Below are 18125 nucleotides of genomic sequence, written 5' to 3' on the forward strand. Positions count from 1 at the left end.
TTGCTTACTAAAATGGTATCTTTTCCGTTTGAAGAGGAGTACCCATTTGATAGAAGATAGTGGTTTTAGTAAGTGGCGACATTGGTTTATTTTGAGGAAGTGCATCATGCTATTCTCTATTATAGAAAGTAGTTGATTACTGACATTTGATATTAGATGATATTGTTAAACGCAGGGTGTGAACTAAAGTTGGGCCTTTCCTCTGACATAATATAGATATGACAGTTTTTCTGTTTTTTTTTCAAAACAAAAGATTTTTTATGTCTCATATTCAATCCAGCTGTTGTTTTAGTTTATTATTACTGTTTATAGCCTTTTAGTTTCTTGTGTGCTTACAGCTTTTGCTTTCCTAACAGGCCATTCTGTACATGAGACTCGTACGCCTTCTACTCTTGCTTGAATAAAGCGTGGATGAGTAGCAGATATGAATTTTTCTTTCCATGACAACAGTTCATTAAATAAAATGTTACATAGAGGGTGCTCTGTATTCTTCAGTTTGTTATTTTTGTCACTTACTGCAATTTCCACCACATGGAAAAGCATTTGAAAAAGATCATATATTTGGCAACAATGGTGGAGATTTCATATAAAGGCTTTTATTTGTTGCCAGCTGTGTTTGACTGTCTCTGCTGTGCACACCAGTGTAGTAACGAGGTAAACAATCAGCATGAATGGAAAGCTCCCATCACACGTTTGAGGATGTTGTCCCGCCGTGTGAGTGTCTTTGCGCCATTTTCCAGCTTCTGTGTAAATGCATTCTAGTTGCAAATGCCTTTGAATAGTTTGAATTCTATCCCGAAGCAAGAGAAATTTAGATGTAAGAGTGCAGGTGTGAAGCCAAGATCAGCATTGCACTTAAAGAAACATATTCCAATCGTATCAATGGTTTATTACATACTATCTCATAAAAACATTTTCAACTTTTTCCACATATAAACACAGCAAATTGGTACATTTACAAATCTTTTACCATCCAAATTCATACAAAAAGAACACTGTGATAAAGCAGCACACAGGACGTTCTATTATTACAAGGACTGTGTATGCCTGAATAAATGTATGCGATCTACAGTCATCTCGCAGTTATTCTAATGTCCAAATACTGTCGCAAAACTTTTATTTTGGAACCAATGGAAACATTTACAAGATCAATAGTTTTTGGACCTTAATCCGACTGAGGCACTAACTGGATGGCCGTGATTTTCAATAACCAAAGACCAACCGATGTTTAATACTGACAAAGTCACAGCAATTTACCAGTGTTTGACCTTTCTGAGAAAAAAAAAAAACCTTATCTACATTATGAACCGTTTGTCATAGCTGTGTTACAGTTAGTGTTGAGGATTAACCACAGAACAAGAAGTTGTACAACAAATCCTATCACACCCTTAAAATAGTTTACTGGGTGACGCTCGACACCAATCACAGACACTCCTTAGATTTTTTTTTTTGTCTTACTGCTAATTGAAGTGGATCGAAAATGCTCGTGCACACGCACACGCACACACACATGCAAATAAATTAACATGAAAAACGTAAACAAATTTCCCAAGAAAAAAAAAAAAAGACTATTTTTGGCTTTTAATTTTAAAATGTGACTGAATGAAACAATATGTTGGCAACTTAATTCATGATCCATTCCCATGAGTTGCTAACTACAAAAGTGAGTGACATGAACGCATTTTTTTTGCAGTAAAAGTACTAATGACACTAATGATAACAGGTTCCAGGTTAATCGTGCAGACTGGAGACCAGTGGTTATCTAAAGCAAATATTAATATGCAATTTCAGAACCCACAATGCGGCCGACAGAAGAGAAGTCGAAAGGACACCCCGGTGTCCTTTCAACAGAGCATTGCTTCATGAGCAGGTCTGAACGTCATCAATTCAACGAACACATAAGCATGGTGCGTATTTTTGATTCTCCTCAAAATCAAACCGGTGCCGTGTCTTGAATTTTGCCCAAATCAAAACACGGACTCTGCGATATCTGCTGTCGCTTGTGCTCGGGGGTTTCAAACAGTGCCTTGGAGCAGATGGGGTCGACAGAGGAGTTCTAGGAGTTACTTTGCTTTCTTTTGGGAAGCTCTACAAACTCCCTGCTGTTGTCTCACTTTGGGCTGGAAACATGCGGCGCGGTCCCAGACGCGGGGGACTGGGGTGAGCCCTGGTAGGTGCGCAGCAGCACCTTGTGCTTGGTTGCGCTCTCAGTACGACGGCTTTGCTGTTCCACCAAGAACTCCTTGAGTCGGTTCGAGGTGAAGGTGAGAGTCTGCCTCCGGAGTTTCATCAGGTAGGAGTCCTGTAGCCAGGCAAGTGTGAAGCAGTCACGTGTAGTTGGACGGGCCCTGAAAACACACAAATGCGAAGAATTTAGCATTTTCTTTTCTTTTTTAAAAGATTCTCTTGGGCCCTGTTCTTATGAACATGTAGGGATGGGAATTGTTAAGAATTTAGCAATTCCGGTTCCATTATCGATGTCACTTATCGATTTGGTTCCTTATCGGTGCTCTTATCAATTCTCATCCAGTTATATATGTAGTACAAATGGCTTCGAATCCAAATCGAGCCCCGATTTCCTTAATTTTGGGCGAACGGCCGATGCTTGCATGTGAAAACAATCTTATCCACCGATCTTATCTACTTCCGCAAAGGTCTGAAAATCAGCAACTGTCCCTTTTTGTCTGCCGTCTGCACATGTGCGGTAACCTGGAGCACGTTCAATCAGTTTGGCAGTATTATGGGGTGTTTTTTTTATTATTGTTTTTTTATTTATTATTTATTGGTGGTTTAAGTTGTTTTTGTTAGTTTGTCCTCAACTGACCTCAAACTTTGTGATTTTATAAAAGCAAAACACTGCTGTGCACTTTATCTTTGGTAAGAGGCCCAAGACAAGTCTGAAGTCTAACCTGTTGTGCAGGTTTTTGTTTGTTTTTAAAATGTGAAAAATGAAAGACTAAAGGAAGTAATTTATTTTAGTTTAGTTTAATTTAGTTCATTTCGTAGTTTGGACAGCAATGCTCTAAACTTTTCATTTATATTTGAGAACACTTCCTCGTGCAGTTAAAACAAGTTTGTATTGTTTCATCTGTATTGTTCAATGTTTTTCAATAAAATAACATTGGGACATTGAAGGTGTTTGCTGTCTGACTGATCTTATAACACTTGACAGTCAGTTATAAAAACAAAAAAAAATCGATATCAGCCAAAATTGGAATCGGCAGGTCAGGCTTTTTTAAGATCGGCGATCGACCAGAAAACTGCAATCGGTGCACCCCTAGTTTTCACCCTGGTCCGAGTTGCCGAGAAAATTTGTTTTCAGAGGCAAAGAACAGACGTTGGCCTGTTTTCATCTGGACAACAGGCAGAAAAATGCACAGATAAATCTACATTTGTTAGATACCCATGCTCGGATGAGCAGGACCTAAGCTATAGTCGCAATCACCATGGGTAGCTGCTCAACATCTTCTTCAGAAAGGCTGAGGCACTTTGGGACACATTGGGGAACAATTTGGTTGGGTCAAACTTTGCCATCAGGATTTTGGATTCCGCTTTCTGAGGGTCCTTGTCCTCGAACGGCAGCCGACCACTTAGCCTGGTAGAAGATGACAAAAAAAATCAAGGTTTGAAAAGTCAATTTTTAGTACATTTTAAGATCAGTCAGTCATTTTTGTAATATATACTTCAACTGTGTCACTCTACTACACCACAACCATCACCTTTGATCTTATGGTTGAAGTTTTACACAAGTAAGAGTGAATGAAGTGAAACGTACATGACGTAGGTCACAACTCCGACAGCCCAAATATCAGTGGGAGGACCAACGACTTCACCTTTCACCATCTCAGGAGCTTGTCAAAGAAGAGAACAATTCAGATCACTCAAACACTCTCAAAATAGTCTCCTTTCTATTTTGATAGCAGATCTGTGAGATTTAAAAAGTATGGTGTGGAAACTGCCCGTTTTTATTTAGTTTACAGCACATCACGAATAGAGGATGAGGTTTCTTTACGACGATATCGATAAATCATTTCCCTGAACGAATCGTATTAGACAGTGAGTGGAAAGCATCCTACGTGTCAGCAGAACAGAGTATGAAGCAATAACTCTTACTAACACTCGCAGTAAATGCTCTGATAGACTAGCTGCTACTGTACGTTCAAATGTTCTGGAATATACTGTATGTAGTCCTGGTCCTTCCCCTCACCCATGTACTCCAGTGTTCCTGCTCCAGAGTCCTGTTGTTTCAGGTTGAGGGGGTTAAAGCTTTGAGCGCTGCCAAAGTCCACAATTTTGATCATGTTGAGGTTGGTCACCAAGATGTTGTCAGGTTTAAGGTCCAAGTGGAGGATGCGGCGGCTGTGGAGGTACTCGACGGCCTGGAGAATCTGGACCAGGTAACCCACCACGTCATCCTCGGAGTAGCGGAACCTTTAGTGAGTGAGAAAGGTGAGTATTGTTGACGGTTTTCCTCAGATAATAAATACGGAATTAGCAACTGTCTGTGCCAATGGCAGTCCATTTTCTTAATAGATTTATGACTCTAGAAGTCTCACGATCAGAAATATTTCTTAAAGCACCACTCGAGAAGTTTGTGAACCTTAAAACCTTGTTCTTCTGATTTGTTTTGACCATTGTTTTGCACATTCCTGAAGCTGAAACCGGCCTGGAGCAGCTGTGGGCTGACAGCTCATGGTTTCGGTTTCCAGCCTGGCACGACACGACTTTGCTTTACAGTAGCATATCAAACACCGACAGCGAGATAACAACACACGTTTGCTGTAATGAATAAGGTAACAGATGGGACAGATGTAGAGTTAGCTTTGTTGATATCAGTAATACCTAATTAGCTTTCTTGTTCTGTCACATTCGCTTTGCTTGGCTGTGTCAGTGAAGTTACTGACGTGCAGGTTTAAATTCATGAAAAGAATGCAGTCATTATCATTTTTCCATCTGTTCGGTGTAGGCTTTGAATCAGAGGAGACTGAAAGGTTGATTCTAATTAGAAATCTAATAAAACATGTTTATATACTGCAGACGTTTACTTTAGTGTTCTGTACCATGACTAATGGGACATACACAACGTAAGTTCTAACCATATCATTATCCTCTCTGCCTCATAGATGATGCCTCATTTAGCCACTTCGGTTAATTTCAAGTTGACATGGAAATATGTTTTTATTATTATTAAGGGACTTGGAATTTTAAAGCACTTCAAGATGGTATCTACTATCTTGTATTATATGGCACTGTGACTATTACATTGCACGTTTATCAATTTCATAAATAATTCCTTTCAAATCCTTCAAAAATGTCAATCAGAAAAAGGGAAACTGTATTACAGGTAAAAAAGGAGTTCTGCCTTTGTGTGAGCAATGTTAAGCCTTACTCTTATAGGGTCCTGCAACGTTAAAGTACTTTGTCTCTTGACATTAAAGGTGGCTCCTTTTGTCAGCCTGTGCATGTGCAGGGCTCAGTCAGAGAAATGTTTTTATGCCAGTAGCGTTACATTCCACAATTGTAGCCAAAGAGCAAAAAAAGTTGCCAAATTCGCTTGTGATGCTCCAAGGAGTAACACAAAAGAACTGCATTTTACATAGATTGCAATTGCTAACCATCCTACCTATCTATGAGGCTGTACAGCAGCTCTTTTCCAGTGCAATACTCTGCCACCAGCACTAGGTAGCGCGGTGTAACATATGCCTCGTGCAGAGCCATGATCTTCTCGTTGTGAAGGGATTTCAGGATCTCATACTCTTTCAGCACTTCCTGCTTGCTCTCCTGACTGTAGGGAATGATCTTTGCCATGTAGATTTTCCCTGTTGCATTCTCCCTGCATTCACGGACCACTCCAAATCGACCCCTGAAAAACAGGAGGCACAAAATATATGGTTCCAAAAAAAATGATTCATCTTGGAACTAAATGCATTTTTTTTTGTGGATGTACCCTGACAGATGGAAATCTGTTAATTTAGGTCAGAACAACAACTAATAAGAAGTAAATATCATCCAAGTTCAACCCTGATTTTGTTAGGATTTTGTTAGGACATTATTGTTGTCCCATACAAGGTCCTCACCTGGATTTCTCATCAAGGAAAGTATACGGTTTCTGCGGAACTCCCTGTCGTAGAGTTGTGGAGGGTGTGGTGCGTCCTGATGGAGTGCCTCTAGTGGGGGTGCTGGCACCCTCTCCAATTGGGCTTAGGCTTGAGGTCTGGAGTACTTGTGGGGAAAAGGACACAGCAGTTGGAACCACTCGAGCGGTGGCGGTGGCTGTAGGGATGTAGGTTGGGACTGAGGCCACCACTGGTTTTGTGGGTGTTGAAGGTGGGGTTACAAGAGATTGTAGGGGTGATATGGGTGGCGTCTGGGTCATAGGGGTAACCACGTTTACTGGACTCTGGGGTTTAGGGAGCACAAATGGTGGAGGAGCTTTGACTGCGGGTGAGGCAGGGAGTGCAGCGCTTATTTTTTGAGTCTCTTCACCTGCAGGTGGTGAAGGAGGCTTTGTGGCAGGGCTGGAGGGCAGAGGGGATGGTGTCACCCCCAATTTGGATAATGGAGATGGAGTCTGAAGAGATAAGGCAGCAGGGGAAGCTGTATCTGTTGGAGAAGAGGGGGTGGAGGTGATGGTAGCATTGTTCTGAACTGGTCCGTGCACAGGGGTCGTCACTGAGGAGATAAGCACTGGTTCGGACGGGGCTGGGACTGTTTTTACAACAGCAATCGCAGGTGAAGCTCCTCTAGCTGTTTGACAGTTAAAATACATTCAGGAATTACTCAATATGCTTATCAATAGAGCTTATCTAGCTTGATATTACTTTAGATAATATAATAATTTCACTAATAGTGGTATAATAACTGTATGAGAACTTCCAGTGATTTCCTCTGAGCTTTTTCTGTTACCTGTGGAGTCCAGGGTGACCGGAGCAGAGCAATTGCTGTGTGGCCCCTGTCCAGCCTTGTTGACACAGGAGACTCGGAACTTAAAAGTCCCACATAGTGGCAGGTCAGTGACATTGTAGTAGCAGTCAACTATTCCAGTAGCTACAGTTACCCACTTAGAATCACCTGGAATACATTGGGGAAATAAAGCAAGATTCATGTCATGTCCAGAGGAGTTCGTGGAAAGATCATACACAATGACTCAATACATTACATATTAAGCAATACAAGATTGAAAATATCTTAGATTTTTTATTTTTTTTAGTCCTCTCTGGGTGTCTAAAAAAAGTTATAATTCACAAATCAAACACTAGATGGCAGTGTTGACAAACTCTTAAGCTGATGATGTGGATATGAAGGTGGTTAACCCGCCAATGTTTTAAAAAATTTAAACAAAAACCTGAATTAAAACAATCAATTGGGCAGTGACACAACTAACATCAGGACTGAAAGATTATACACAAGTGAAGCAACAAGTCCAGAAAGTTCTTAGTTCATCATCTACCAAATTATAAGGTAACAATGATTCATTACACATTATGACACAAAGCTCCCACACCAACACTACGGCAGTTTTATTTGGGGTTTTCTTAGCTTTTCAAACACTATTATCTCCTCGGACCCGGAGAGAATTTATAGTCCTAATAAATGGCCTCACAGTGATAAAATGACGTTTTAGTGATAAAAAGAAGTTTTAAAGCACCCACAGACCACATACAGCAAATAATTCGGCAGCTTCTTAAATACTTCTGACTCACTCACCCTCTGTTTTTCTTTCCAGAGAATAGCTGCACGGAGATTTCGTGTCCACAGGTTTCCACAGTACCAGGGCTGTATTGTTGTAAGTCTGAGCTACTTCAGGGGTCCCTGGTTGTTTTGGGACACCTTGACAAGTGAAATGGAAGAAAGAGTTAAGTATATGCTTTGAAAAGAGCACGGCAGGGAATTACTATAATCTTTGACATGATTCTGCATGTTTTCTGCTTCGTTTTTCTTCTTTTGCCAGTCTGAAAAAAAAAAATTATTTTAAGATATTTTAATTTACATATGTAGTGTTTTAACGATAGTCTTTCTGTGGTTTTTAGGATGTGTACACTTATAGCTTCCACTGCAGTAAAGATGATTTTACAAGTGCGATAACAACCTTTTGCGGGTGTTTGTGACTATATTTGTCAGGCTATTCATTCATACCCTGACTTTTTCAGCTTGTGAGAAAGAGTAGTTTCACCCACAGGCTGTTATGAAAGCTGATATTGCTTCTGTGCTGCACTGGTTGTATTTTGCGTTTGATATTTTGATAACTGAGTTTGTCTTTTGTTTAATCATTGTTGCTGATGATTGATGCTCAGTTTTTGTAGTAACATGATAATATAATCATATATATATCATATATATATATATATTCTTCATTTTCTCCAGCCAAAAGTACAAAAAACACCCAAATAACTGAGTTTTGTTCTAATTTAGTGTTGTTCAGTTATTTTGAATTTCATTTCCCAAGACTTCAGATGAGGTAAGCATTTTTTCCCCCACAGATTTAAACTGATAGATTATTAAGGGACATATGACCAGGAAATAAGCTTTAAAGCCACAAATGGAAGTTTCTTCAATACAATCAAAAGCACCTGACATTTGAGAATTAGATTTCCCACCGAAGCCCCAAAAAAATCTCTTAATTATTGTTGCAATTGCAAGCAACCTTGGCAGAATCTAAACATTTCCACCATCACTATACACCCTTTGTGCGAAACCATGACTGGATGCTTGATATGACCTGCTACAGCTGATTTCAATTGCCAAAATGTCATTTGTAAATTATTAGATGATGAAAACTCCATCTGCCGTGAAGCTCATCTGTTGACATTAACATTCATTTCAGTTGTATTAATATTCATACCACTCACACTGCCATTAAAGTTCAATAATGTAAAAATGACTATAGTCTGTGTACTGTGGGTCTTTGAAAGGCTAACAAGCTTCTGCGCTTGTTTGAGAGGAGTTCTCTACATTTGAAACCAGGCTGAAATGAATTCACTATTCTCGTTTTCAGTATTTGGTGGCTTGACAAATTAACTGAAAATGAAGTAGCTATGGACAAAGTAAACCACTTACAGGCTATGGAGAGCGTACAAGAGGTAGTGGTGGTGGCTATGGGATTCGTGGCTATACATTCATAAACTCCAGCATCCCTGTGGCTGGATCTCTGGATTGTGAGAAGCTGCCTGCCGTCCGGATGTGAGATCAGGTTCATTCGATCGTCTGTCAACTCCAATAATTTCCGATCTGAAACACAAAAAATCCAAGAATTTTAGAAGCGGCTTTGTGTTGAAGAAATACATCCCCGGTTGAATTGAAGTTACCTTTCATCCATATGATTTCTGGATGCGGGCTGCCAGCTGGAAGGCAGCTGAGAGTGACAGCTTCCCCCTCCAATAAGACGTGGTCTTTCAATTTAATGTGGAACACTGGGGCAAAATCTGAAGCAGAGCGAATAAACTGCTGGCTTTTTGTCAAGCCCTCTTCTTTTGGGACAGTTGAGGATAAATCAGGCTGGGAAGGAGTTTTGTCTTTCTTGCCCCGCGTCAAGCCCCACCTGTCCCAGCGTGATCGTCTGTCACTCTCTGCTGCTTTTTCGGAATGGATGCTGGACATGGATTCGATAGACTCCTTGGATGCGGCAGCACCAGTTTGCTTTGCCAGTTGATTCTCAGGGATGCCCATTCCTTTAAGTCCGCGACCCTCTGATTGGGAATGACGGTGACGAGCGAACAGCGGTGTGCTCTTACTCTCGGTGTCTCCTTTTCTCTCCTCTGACTGACTGCGGATCTTTGTGGATATTCCTGCCACTGTGTTCTCAAACTTCTGCCGTATTGCTAAAACAGGTGACTCTGGGACCTTCTTTAAATCCTTCTGAACCAGCTCTTTTTGATCCCCCCCAGTTTCTTTAGCTTTCCGCTCCTCTGATTGATTCCTCATTTTGGCAGAAATTCCAGCCACTTTGGACTCAAACTTGCGCCTCATGGCAGAAACTGATGACTCCTCAGCTTTTTTTTGCTCTCTCTCACCCAGCTGCCTCTGTGCCCCTGCACCATTCAGCTCCTTTGTATCCAGAGACTTACTACGACCAATGGCCCATGAAACTCTCTTATTTACAGCAGCTTCCTGTTGGTTTACTTGCTTTTCCTCCTTTGGTTTCTCACCTTTCTTCTCCGTGGATGTTGACCGCTTGCCCCGCAAAGAAAACCGCCCAATTAGACCAAGGCCAGTGTCCTGATCTACTTCTCTTAAATCTTGAACAGATTTGGATTTTTCTGGGAGTCCTTTGGATACCACTTCAAGCGGAGACCCTCCTGGCCCTGGCCTGTAAATCTCCTCGCTCCCATCAACCACCTTGCGGCTTAATACAGGGGATTTCTCCTCTGATTTGTTTCTGGTCAGTTTGCGGAGGCCACGGGTCAAAGACGATTCCCGCTTCTTAAACCTCGCTTCAAAGACCTCCTCTGAATCAATGTCTTTGATGTCTGATCTGAGCACAGGATGGCGAGGGATAGTAAGAAGATCAGGATTGGATGAAGAGGAAACAGAACCTGAAGATCGGTCACCAGTTGCTATTTTGGCAAATACTGCTGGATGTTCTGACGAGGCAGATGTATCATTAGACTTTGTATCACTTGGCTTGACTGTCGAAGTAAGATCTTTGGATTGGGATTTGACAGATGTTTTACGCGGCACTTCAACAGCTTGAGTGACACCTGCATATGTAAATGATTGCTTATTTCTCTGTGCTGTTTCCTCATCTTTCATTTCCCCTTCCTTTAGATGTGAGACCCAATTCTCTTTTCTCTCTTCCTCTTCATCATCCTCCTCTATTACAATTATAGGAGTGATAACAGAGGGGGATCTAGATTCCGGTTCTACTTTTTCTCCCTTTTCTAACTGAATTTTGGTCCTTTTCTCTGCTATTACATCTATGTCCTTGTATTCTTTCACATTATTCTGTTTTTGCTGTTGGTCCAGTTTTTCTGGTGCTGGGAATACAAAGGAAGTTCTGTCTCTAAGTGAGGCAGGTTTAGACTCCAGCGTTGCTTGTTCAGTCAGTGCAGACATTGAGGTTGCCTCCTGGAGCATCTTCCCTTCTGTGCAAGTATTGCCCACCGAGGGAATCTCTAAGGGGGCACCAAACCTGCGGTGCAGGGGCATGGGCTCAGAATCGCCCTGAGTGAAGGAGACACTTTTGCAAAAAACTTTGGTCTTTGGCATGTCCTCTCCAGCAATTTCAGAGGATGCCGCTCTGGTGAGTGTCGATGGCCCTGCTCGGGATCTCCTCAAATTCCGATCGAGAGACCCTGTCTGCCTCTCATCCTCCATGCCAAGTGTTTCAAACAAGGGCCCTCGCAAGCCACTCATCTTTTTATCTATGCTCCCTCCCCTCAGCAGTCGCTGTCTCATCAATTCAAGTTTTAGGGCATAATCCTCCTGGCTTAACTTTGTTGCCCCAGGACTTGGGCTGCGATTGGGTAGTTCCATAGAAACAGCCTTTTTCAGGCTATTTTTATTACCCTCTGAATCATCTTCTGCATTTCCATCTTCTGGGCCAATGTGGAGAAGCAGTGCTGAATCAGCAGAGCTGCCTCTTCTCATGGTAGCTCGTCTGGCTTTTGTCTGCAATTCATCGCACTCAACGCTTGATCCTTTCTGAAGAGCAGCTCGTTTCCCCATTCTTTCCACGTTTTGAGTTTCCTCTTCATCTTTCATCTTTTGATTAGCCTCTCCTCTAGAGTCTGCCACATCCATGTTATCCTTTCTCCTTGTTCCATCGGCATCAGCACCTGGTTGTCTGGCACTTTCATCTCCTGGGATCTCATTAAGGGAGACTCTTGAACCAGAGAAGACCATGGATAATGGCATGGGAATAAAGGGAAGTTCATCCACATCTGCGTCTGAGTCGGATGAGGAGGACGGCGGTGGAGAGCCCTCTTTTAAATTCCGTGCTACGGCAATTGAGACATGACTTGATGAGTCATTCAGGAGCTCCGGGATGGACCGCATCACCATCTTGGATTTGTAGTTGATGAGGGAGCGCTAAAATTGTTCAACAAATAACAATTTTGGATTATTTCATCTCCAGTATTTATCACCACTTCAATTCTGAGTAGAGTTGTTCTAACAGTAAATGAAAGCATGGGTTGTTGCTTCGTATGAGTTTAATGTTGGTCTGACAAAAACTTTGGGATCATAGTAAAAATCCACATGCCGTTCGATGTGAGAACATTTAGTCTTCCAAATGGACAAGCTATCTCTCAATTAAAAACATGCCTTCATAGAATGTAAAGACTTTAATTAGTATTATTCCATTATTGTTTCATAATGTTTTTGTTCCTGAAACAACTGAATTAAAGCCTTAACATAACCCTGGACTGCATACAGTGTTTCCTTTAAAAAGTCCATATCCGTATCAGACTTTGGAGCCTTCATATGTCCCCATTGTTGATTTACAAACCCTGCATGCTCACGATCTGCCAGCCACGTGACTTACCTGCCACCGCCTTCTAGAAAGAACCTGCTTTAGCATAGCTGTGCTGATGCTCTTATTTGTAGGTGACTGCAAGACAAACAAGGGAATTACCATCAACCCAATCGGAATATCGATCCAATGATGACTGAATTTCAAGGCAGGCAGGTAGATTTTCTAAATAATAGCTCACCTTGAACCAAGGGTGACGAAGGCACTCAGTGGCACTGGGCCTCCTTGAAAAAGGGAAATGAAGCATTAAAAGAGCGTCTCATGGTTTAGACTCTCTTGAGTTGGTCAAACTAAATGAGTCTACACATGTTTTCATGAGCCATTAAGATACTTACAGCCTGTCCACCACTAAAAGCTTGATGACAAATCCCTTTGCTTCTTTGCAGAGGCCAGAAAACATGCTCTCCTCAAACGCCACATTGTAGTTGCGGATGTTTAGGGCAGTGGCTCTGTCATTCTCACCAGCGAAAGGAGACACTCCAGTAAGACTAGAGTAAAAGAGACAATCAAAAACCTATAGTTTTTTTTCCCTTCAATGATGTTGAAATATGTTATGTATTGTGACAAAACGCTTCAGTAAAAAGCATACGGAACATACCAGAGGTAAGCGATGACACCGACGGGCCTGCGGGAGAACATGACAGATGAATAACAAGTGGTATTGAAGGAAAAACATAAAAAGATACATAAAACTAATTCGATTTGGTTGCTGAAAACAAAGTTGCGGCAAGTGTGGAGTCACTTCTCCATGCTGGGGAACAGGCAGCTTACCAGATGTCTGTTGCCGTGGAAACGGGAGTTTGATTAACAATCTCTGGCGCAACATACTCAGGTGTGCCATATTTGCAGTAGCACTCCTCCGAAGCGTCCAACTTTAAGGCATTTCCGAAGTCGCAGATGCGAATATGGTCACTCCCCGGGCTCACCAATAAAATGTTTTCAGGCTAGAGGGGGTTTACACAAAAACAGCACTGGTACTCTTAAAAAGATCATTACACTAAAAAAAAAAGATGCATATGGCACAAGTGTTAAAGGTGGAGTGATACCTTTATGTCAAGGTGAGCTATACTTTTTTGGTGAAGATAGCGAAGACCCTCCAAAACCTGCTGAACGCCACTGCGGATCTGGAATGTGAAACGCAGGGAAAAATCAAGTATAACGTCACGTTACATAATGTCAGTGCGGTGCAGCACACAAACCTCCAATTCCATGACAGTTGTTTTCTTGGCCATTCTCTCCAGCAGCTCCTCGTGACATCTTCGCACAATGGTTGAGGAAAAAAAAAACCCACACTCGCTTCAACTCAACTGTGTAGCCCAAAGTGGTGGGTGCGTGTAAAATGAATTATAAATGAGCAAACTCCCACACGTCCTGTTGCTTGCTAATTCCACTCAGCAGCAATGAGTCAGAGAGGAAAAGCTGGGCTGCTTCATTGAAGCCTCCAAGCACTGCAGGAGACATCAGAACCAATGGTTTGGATTTTGTCTTTAAGATGCATCTTGTTTGCCTGATAAAACTTGAAGCAGCCACTCAAAATGTATTGCCTTTATACAAGCACAACGTTCTCCATCACTGAAAACAAAACTGCATCAAAAGGATACAACTCCGTGATGAGCACCACAACGTTCTTCTTCTCGAAAGCGTCGTGAAAATAGAGGATCCTCTCGTTGTCCAACTCAGACAGCAGATCCATTTCTCTCAGCGCTGAGGCTTTCCTCTTTCCCCGAGCGGAGATGAACTTGGCGGCAAATTCGGTCTTTGCCTTCTTGACGGTCACCCTCTTCACATAGGAGAAGGCCCCCCTGTCACGCAGTAATGACACGGTTAGCTTTTCATCTAGCTGCTCGTGTTTATAAAACGGTCTATTTAAATGTCATCACAACTAAAACATTACAATGCTGCATCCAATAATCCATCCACCCGTCTCCAATTCCATCATGACCTTTCGGCATATTGTAAGTCAAGTTACTCAAGAGGGTACGACCGCAAATGCGACTGTTAACTAACCAATATGAAGCAAGCACTGCTCTCTTGAGGAATTAAACAATGTTCTTGTAGAGAGCGAACATGGTCGTGCTTGAATTGTGGAAGCCACTGACCTTGTAGTGATTTGTGTACCACTCATAAATAATATATATATATATAACTAATGCAACTACAACAGGACAATTACAGATATATATGGTTATAGATCTGTGCAGAACTACGCAGTAACATTCCAAGAGAAGAAAGCAAGCGGCATACCAAAACAATAGCAGGTTTGAGTAAAGAACTGTAAATGAGTTAGTGAGGCCTGCCATCTGAATCATTTAGATTTAGTTGGCACAGACAGCTGCAGTGTGCACTTGCGTCTGTTGTCATCTGTGTCCTACAATGCCCCTCTGTAGGATTTTACCCGACGTGTTTTGAAGTTGCATCTTTCCACCCACTTGCGAAGGTCCCTTTTATCATTGTGACGCCGAAGTGTTTTGTCATTGAGCCTTAAAGTCATAGCCGAAGTTTGATTTTGAACGTCTTGATGATTGGTAATGCAAAGATGATCGTGTGTCTGCTAATGGCTCGTGGGGACCATATTTCAGCAGTAGTGCATGACAATCCACACTCATGTTGGTTCTTGGTTCTTGAAATCACACCCCTTTGTCACTTTGTCCCGTCTCCATGTCTTTTCATTTCCTGTTTTATTTTGAAAGAGTAACTCTCCTCTCCTTTCAGGTCACTTGCCCTGCCTCGTGTCACCAGTCAGATTGTCTTCTCTGATTCCTGATTGTGTCCACCTGTTTCCCACTGCCCTCGTGTGTTTTGTTCTGTTGTTCACCCAAGCCAGCCACCACAGTCCAAGTTGTCCCTACCTTGCTTTTCCCAAGTTACGAAAGCCTGAATCCTTTTGCCTCCTTGCGAGTGATTTTTTTTTTTGTTTGTAAGTTTCACAGTTTATTGTCATAGCTTCATAGCCAATTTGATAGCCTCCTTTTGGAATAATTTTTTGTTATAGATAAAGTTTCATAGAGTTGGCTGAGCCTCCAATTTTCAGGAGAGCTTTATATATATATATATATATATATATATATATATTTTCTAGTACTGAGTTTGGTTTTCCTCCTTTGGGAGTGATTTTGAGTTTGTCGTTCTTAGCTATTTGTCCTCTTCGCCGAGTGAGTTTCTGTTGTTTTTCCTCTTTTCTTTATGGTTATTCCCTCCCTTTTTCAGACAGGTTTTTGATTATTCAGAATTTTCATCCAGAATAGTGTTCTTTATTGATTTTTATAGTCTTCATAGAATCAATTTCATAGCTTGTTATTTTGTCATTCAGTGTTGGAGGTTGGAGATATTCAAATAAAGTCTGCCTTAATGGTCATCCTTCTGCATCTGAGTTTTAAAGTCCAGGTCTGACACCCTTAGTGACGTCACCACTGTGAAATCTAGGATGTAGAATACATATATTGTATTTTCCCAAACAACATGAGGTTAAGAAACTATGTAAAGGAGGACCCATAAGGAAAAGAACTATAGAGTTGCAATAATCTGACAGCACTTTGCCATGAGATGACGGATGCTGTTTATGTGGCTCTGCTGTGGATGAAGCTACATCTAATATATCTCCACTCCACTCTGTGTTTTTCTTAATCTGTTGTTTCATTCAGCCAAACCTGAAACTATTGCCCAAGCAATAATTATTCGATTACTTCTTTTTTCGTTAAATACATTTCAAGAATTACAACTACATCAAAACAACGTAACAATAAATGTCTGCACAAGGTCGCCATTTTCATAAAGATTTATACCACCACCTCTGCTAGAAGGAATAAGAAAAGGCTTAAAGAACAATCTCAACTTGGCATTCAAACGATCTATGTAGCTCTCAGTCTTTGCTTCCATTTAGATACTTTATTAATCAACAGCGTACCTTACCTATATGGACAAGTATAGACATAAACCACTTTGGTACAGCAAAAGGAGAGGCATTTTATGGGAAGTTCAATTACACTTTGAGTTGAGACTCAGAAGACGCCATTGCTTAACAAAACAGCTGAAAGAAAAACGTCTACCACAACAGCAAGAATGAAGGAGATAAGGGACGTGATCAAGAAGGAGCGGCACAGACTAAATGAGGAGAAATGACACAGGATTGTGTGTGGAGGCTATACAAAAAAGATCTAAATGTACTTCAAGAATAAGCTCAGAGATTTTTCAGCTTTGACTTGTGGAATCAATGAAAAAAATCTCTAATCGCAGATCAGCTCTATTGACCGTCTTGCCCTTTTCCCTCCAATTTATATAAAAAAAAATCTTCTTTGCAAGGAGTTGTATAATCAGGTTTTATCCTTGAACAGTTTCCCGTGGCGTGTAGGGTGGTGGGGGGGAGGGAATCAATCTGAATTTCATTTACAGTTTCTTGTTCCTCGAGCTGGCAAGAAAAACTGATTTTGTCATCTTCCTCGTTTTGCCATTCCAGAGGCTCTACAATTCACAGTAAATGCCCGTCTCTGCAAAGAGACAGACCAAAACAAATCATCTGTCGGCTAATGCATTTCACTCCACTCAGACCGATGACTCATCTCTTGTTTCTGTCTGGTGTTGTTAAGCAGGTGCAACCCCTCTCACCTCCTCCCACACCCCGACCCCGAGAGCTCCAACAGCTATTGGCATCGGTGCCTGAGGGACTCGAGGCAGCGCAAAGGCTGTGGCTGAACATACGCACTCACCTCCCAATTTCTTTGTGGATATCATAGTAATCTGTCAAACGTCTCATCTTCCTCAGAATGGTCCCCTCATCCTCCATCGGCTCTGCTGCCTCTTTTTGCTCTGCAGGGAGTAGCGACATGGGCATCTTTATTTTCTGTTTTGTGTGCGTGCGTTTGGCAGTAAACGTGTGACAGATGGTTTCATGCTGTAGTTTGGACGCACCTTGCGGTCCCAACCATATGGTGCATATTTAAAATGTAATTTCCAAACCACAGCTAGCCTTATACTGACACAACACGGACAGCATACCTGTGTGAACTGTGAGCTCAGCCTTGCAGGAGTTGGAACCGGCCAGGTTCCTTGCAGTGCAGGTGTACACACCAGAGTGCTCCGGTTGTGCATTAAGGACAACAAGGGAATACTCAGGGTCATCATACACAAATGTGAAGTGGCTGCTCTCAGAGAGAAGTGCATCATCCTGCAACAGAGGAAATCAAACAAAGTGACGTTGTTCAGGTCTAGATTTGGACTATACTTTGCATACTTGTATACTTAACAGGGTACCTTAAACCACAGAATATCCGGATCTGGCTTCCCTTCAACTTCAACAGCCAGACGTGTTGTTTCCCCAACATGCACATCCACATCCTCCATGATGGTTTCAAATTTAGGAGGAACTAAAGAAAAAGCAAATATCTATGAGGACAGGAAACCTTCTGCACTCGATGGAAGTCATTACTCGATGCACTTGTGTAGTTTCTACTGACAGAATATTAGGGATTCAGTTTGTGTCACTGCATCAAAATGAAAAGGAGATCTCAAGTTTACAGCGCACTTGTTTTCATCTGGTAAAGGTTGATGTATTTTTTTGAAAAGACCCTAAAACAAAAACACATGAAGTTTTAGGTTCCTCTTGAATAGTTAAATAAGAAGACTAAAGTAAATATCTAAAGATAAAGAGGCATATCAAAGA

General features: G+C 41.6%; 1 protein-coding gene across 1 annotated transcript in view; it reads right to left on the reverse strand.

Annotated features, from left to right (window-relative positions):
• Positions 1 to 868: 868 nt before the first annotated feature.
• Positions 869 to 18125, reverse strand: part of spega (striated muscle enriched protein kinase a) — a 52698-nt gene continuing 35441 nt past the window's right edge. Inside the window, exons 22-42 of the mRNA XM_072379321.1 lie at positions 17717 to 17829; positions 17462 to 17630; positions 17173 to 17272; positions 14071 to 14271; positions 13669 to 13726; positions 13516 to 13593; positions 13241 to 13413; positions 13068 to 13094; positions 12805 to 12957; positions 12651 to 12693; positions 12482 to 12547; positions 9306 to 12027; positions 9058 to 9228; positions 7708 to 7830; positions 6907 to 7071; positions 6078 to 6747; positions 5624 to 5863; positions 4208 to 4431; positions 3776 to 3851; positions 3446 to 3595; positions 869 to 2348 (exon numbers count right to left, since the gene is read on the reverse strand). Coding sequence (XP_072235422.1) covers positions 2111 to 2348; positions 3446 to 3595; positions 3776 to 3851; positions 4208 to 4431; positions 5624 to 5863; positions 6078 to 6747; positions 6907 to 7071; positions 7708 to 7830; positions 9058 to 9228; positions 9306 to 12027; positions 12482 to 12547; positions 12651 to 12693; positions 12805 to 12957; positions 13068 to 13094; positions 13241 to 13413; positions 13516 to 13593; positions 13669 to 13726; positions 14071 to 14271; positions 17173 to 17272; positions 17462 to 17630; positions 17717 to 17829 — 5960 coding nt within the window. The 3' untranslated portion in view covers positions 869 to 2110. The remainder of the gene's footprint in view (positions 2349 to 3445; positions 3596 to 3775; positions 3852 to 4207; positions 4432 to 5623; positions 5864 to 6077; positions 6748 to 6906; positions 7072 to 7707; positions 7831 to 9057; positions 9229 to 9305; positions 12028 to 12481; positions 12548 to 12650; positions 12694 to 12804; positions 12958 to 13067; positions 13095 to 13240; positions 13414 to 13515; positions 13594 to 13668; positions 13727 to 14070; positions 14272 to 17172; positions 17273 to 17461; positions 17631 to 17716; positions 17830 to 18125) is intronic.

Source organism: Leuresthes tenuis, unplaced genomic scaffold, assembly GCF_036924035.1.
Source record: "Leuresthes tenuis unplaced genomic scaffold, fLeuTen1.0.hap1 SCAF_1, whole genome shotgun sequence".
Lineage (NCBI taxonomy): Eukaryota > Metazoa > Chordata > Actinopteri > Atheriniformes > Atherinopsidae > Leuresthes > Leuresthes tenuis.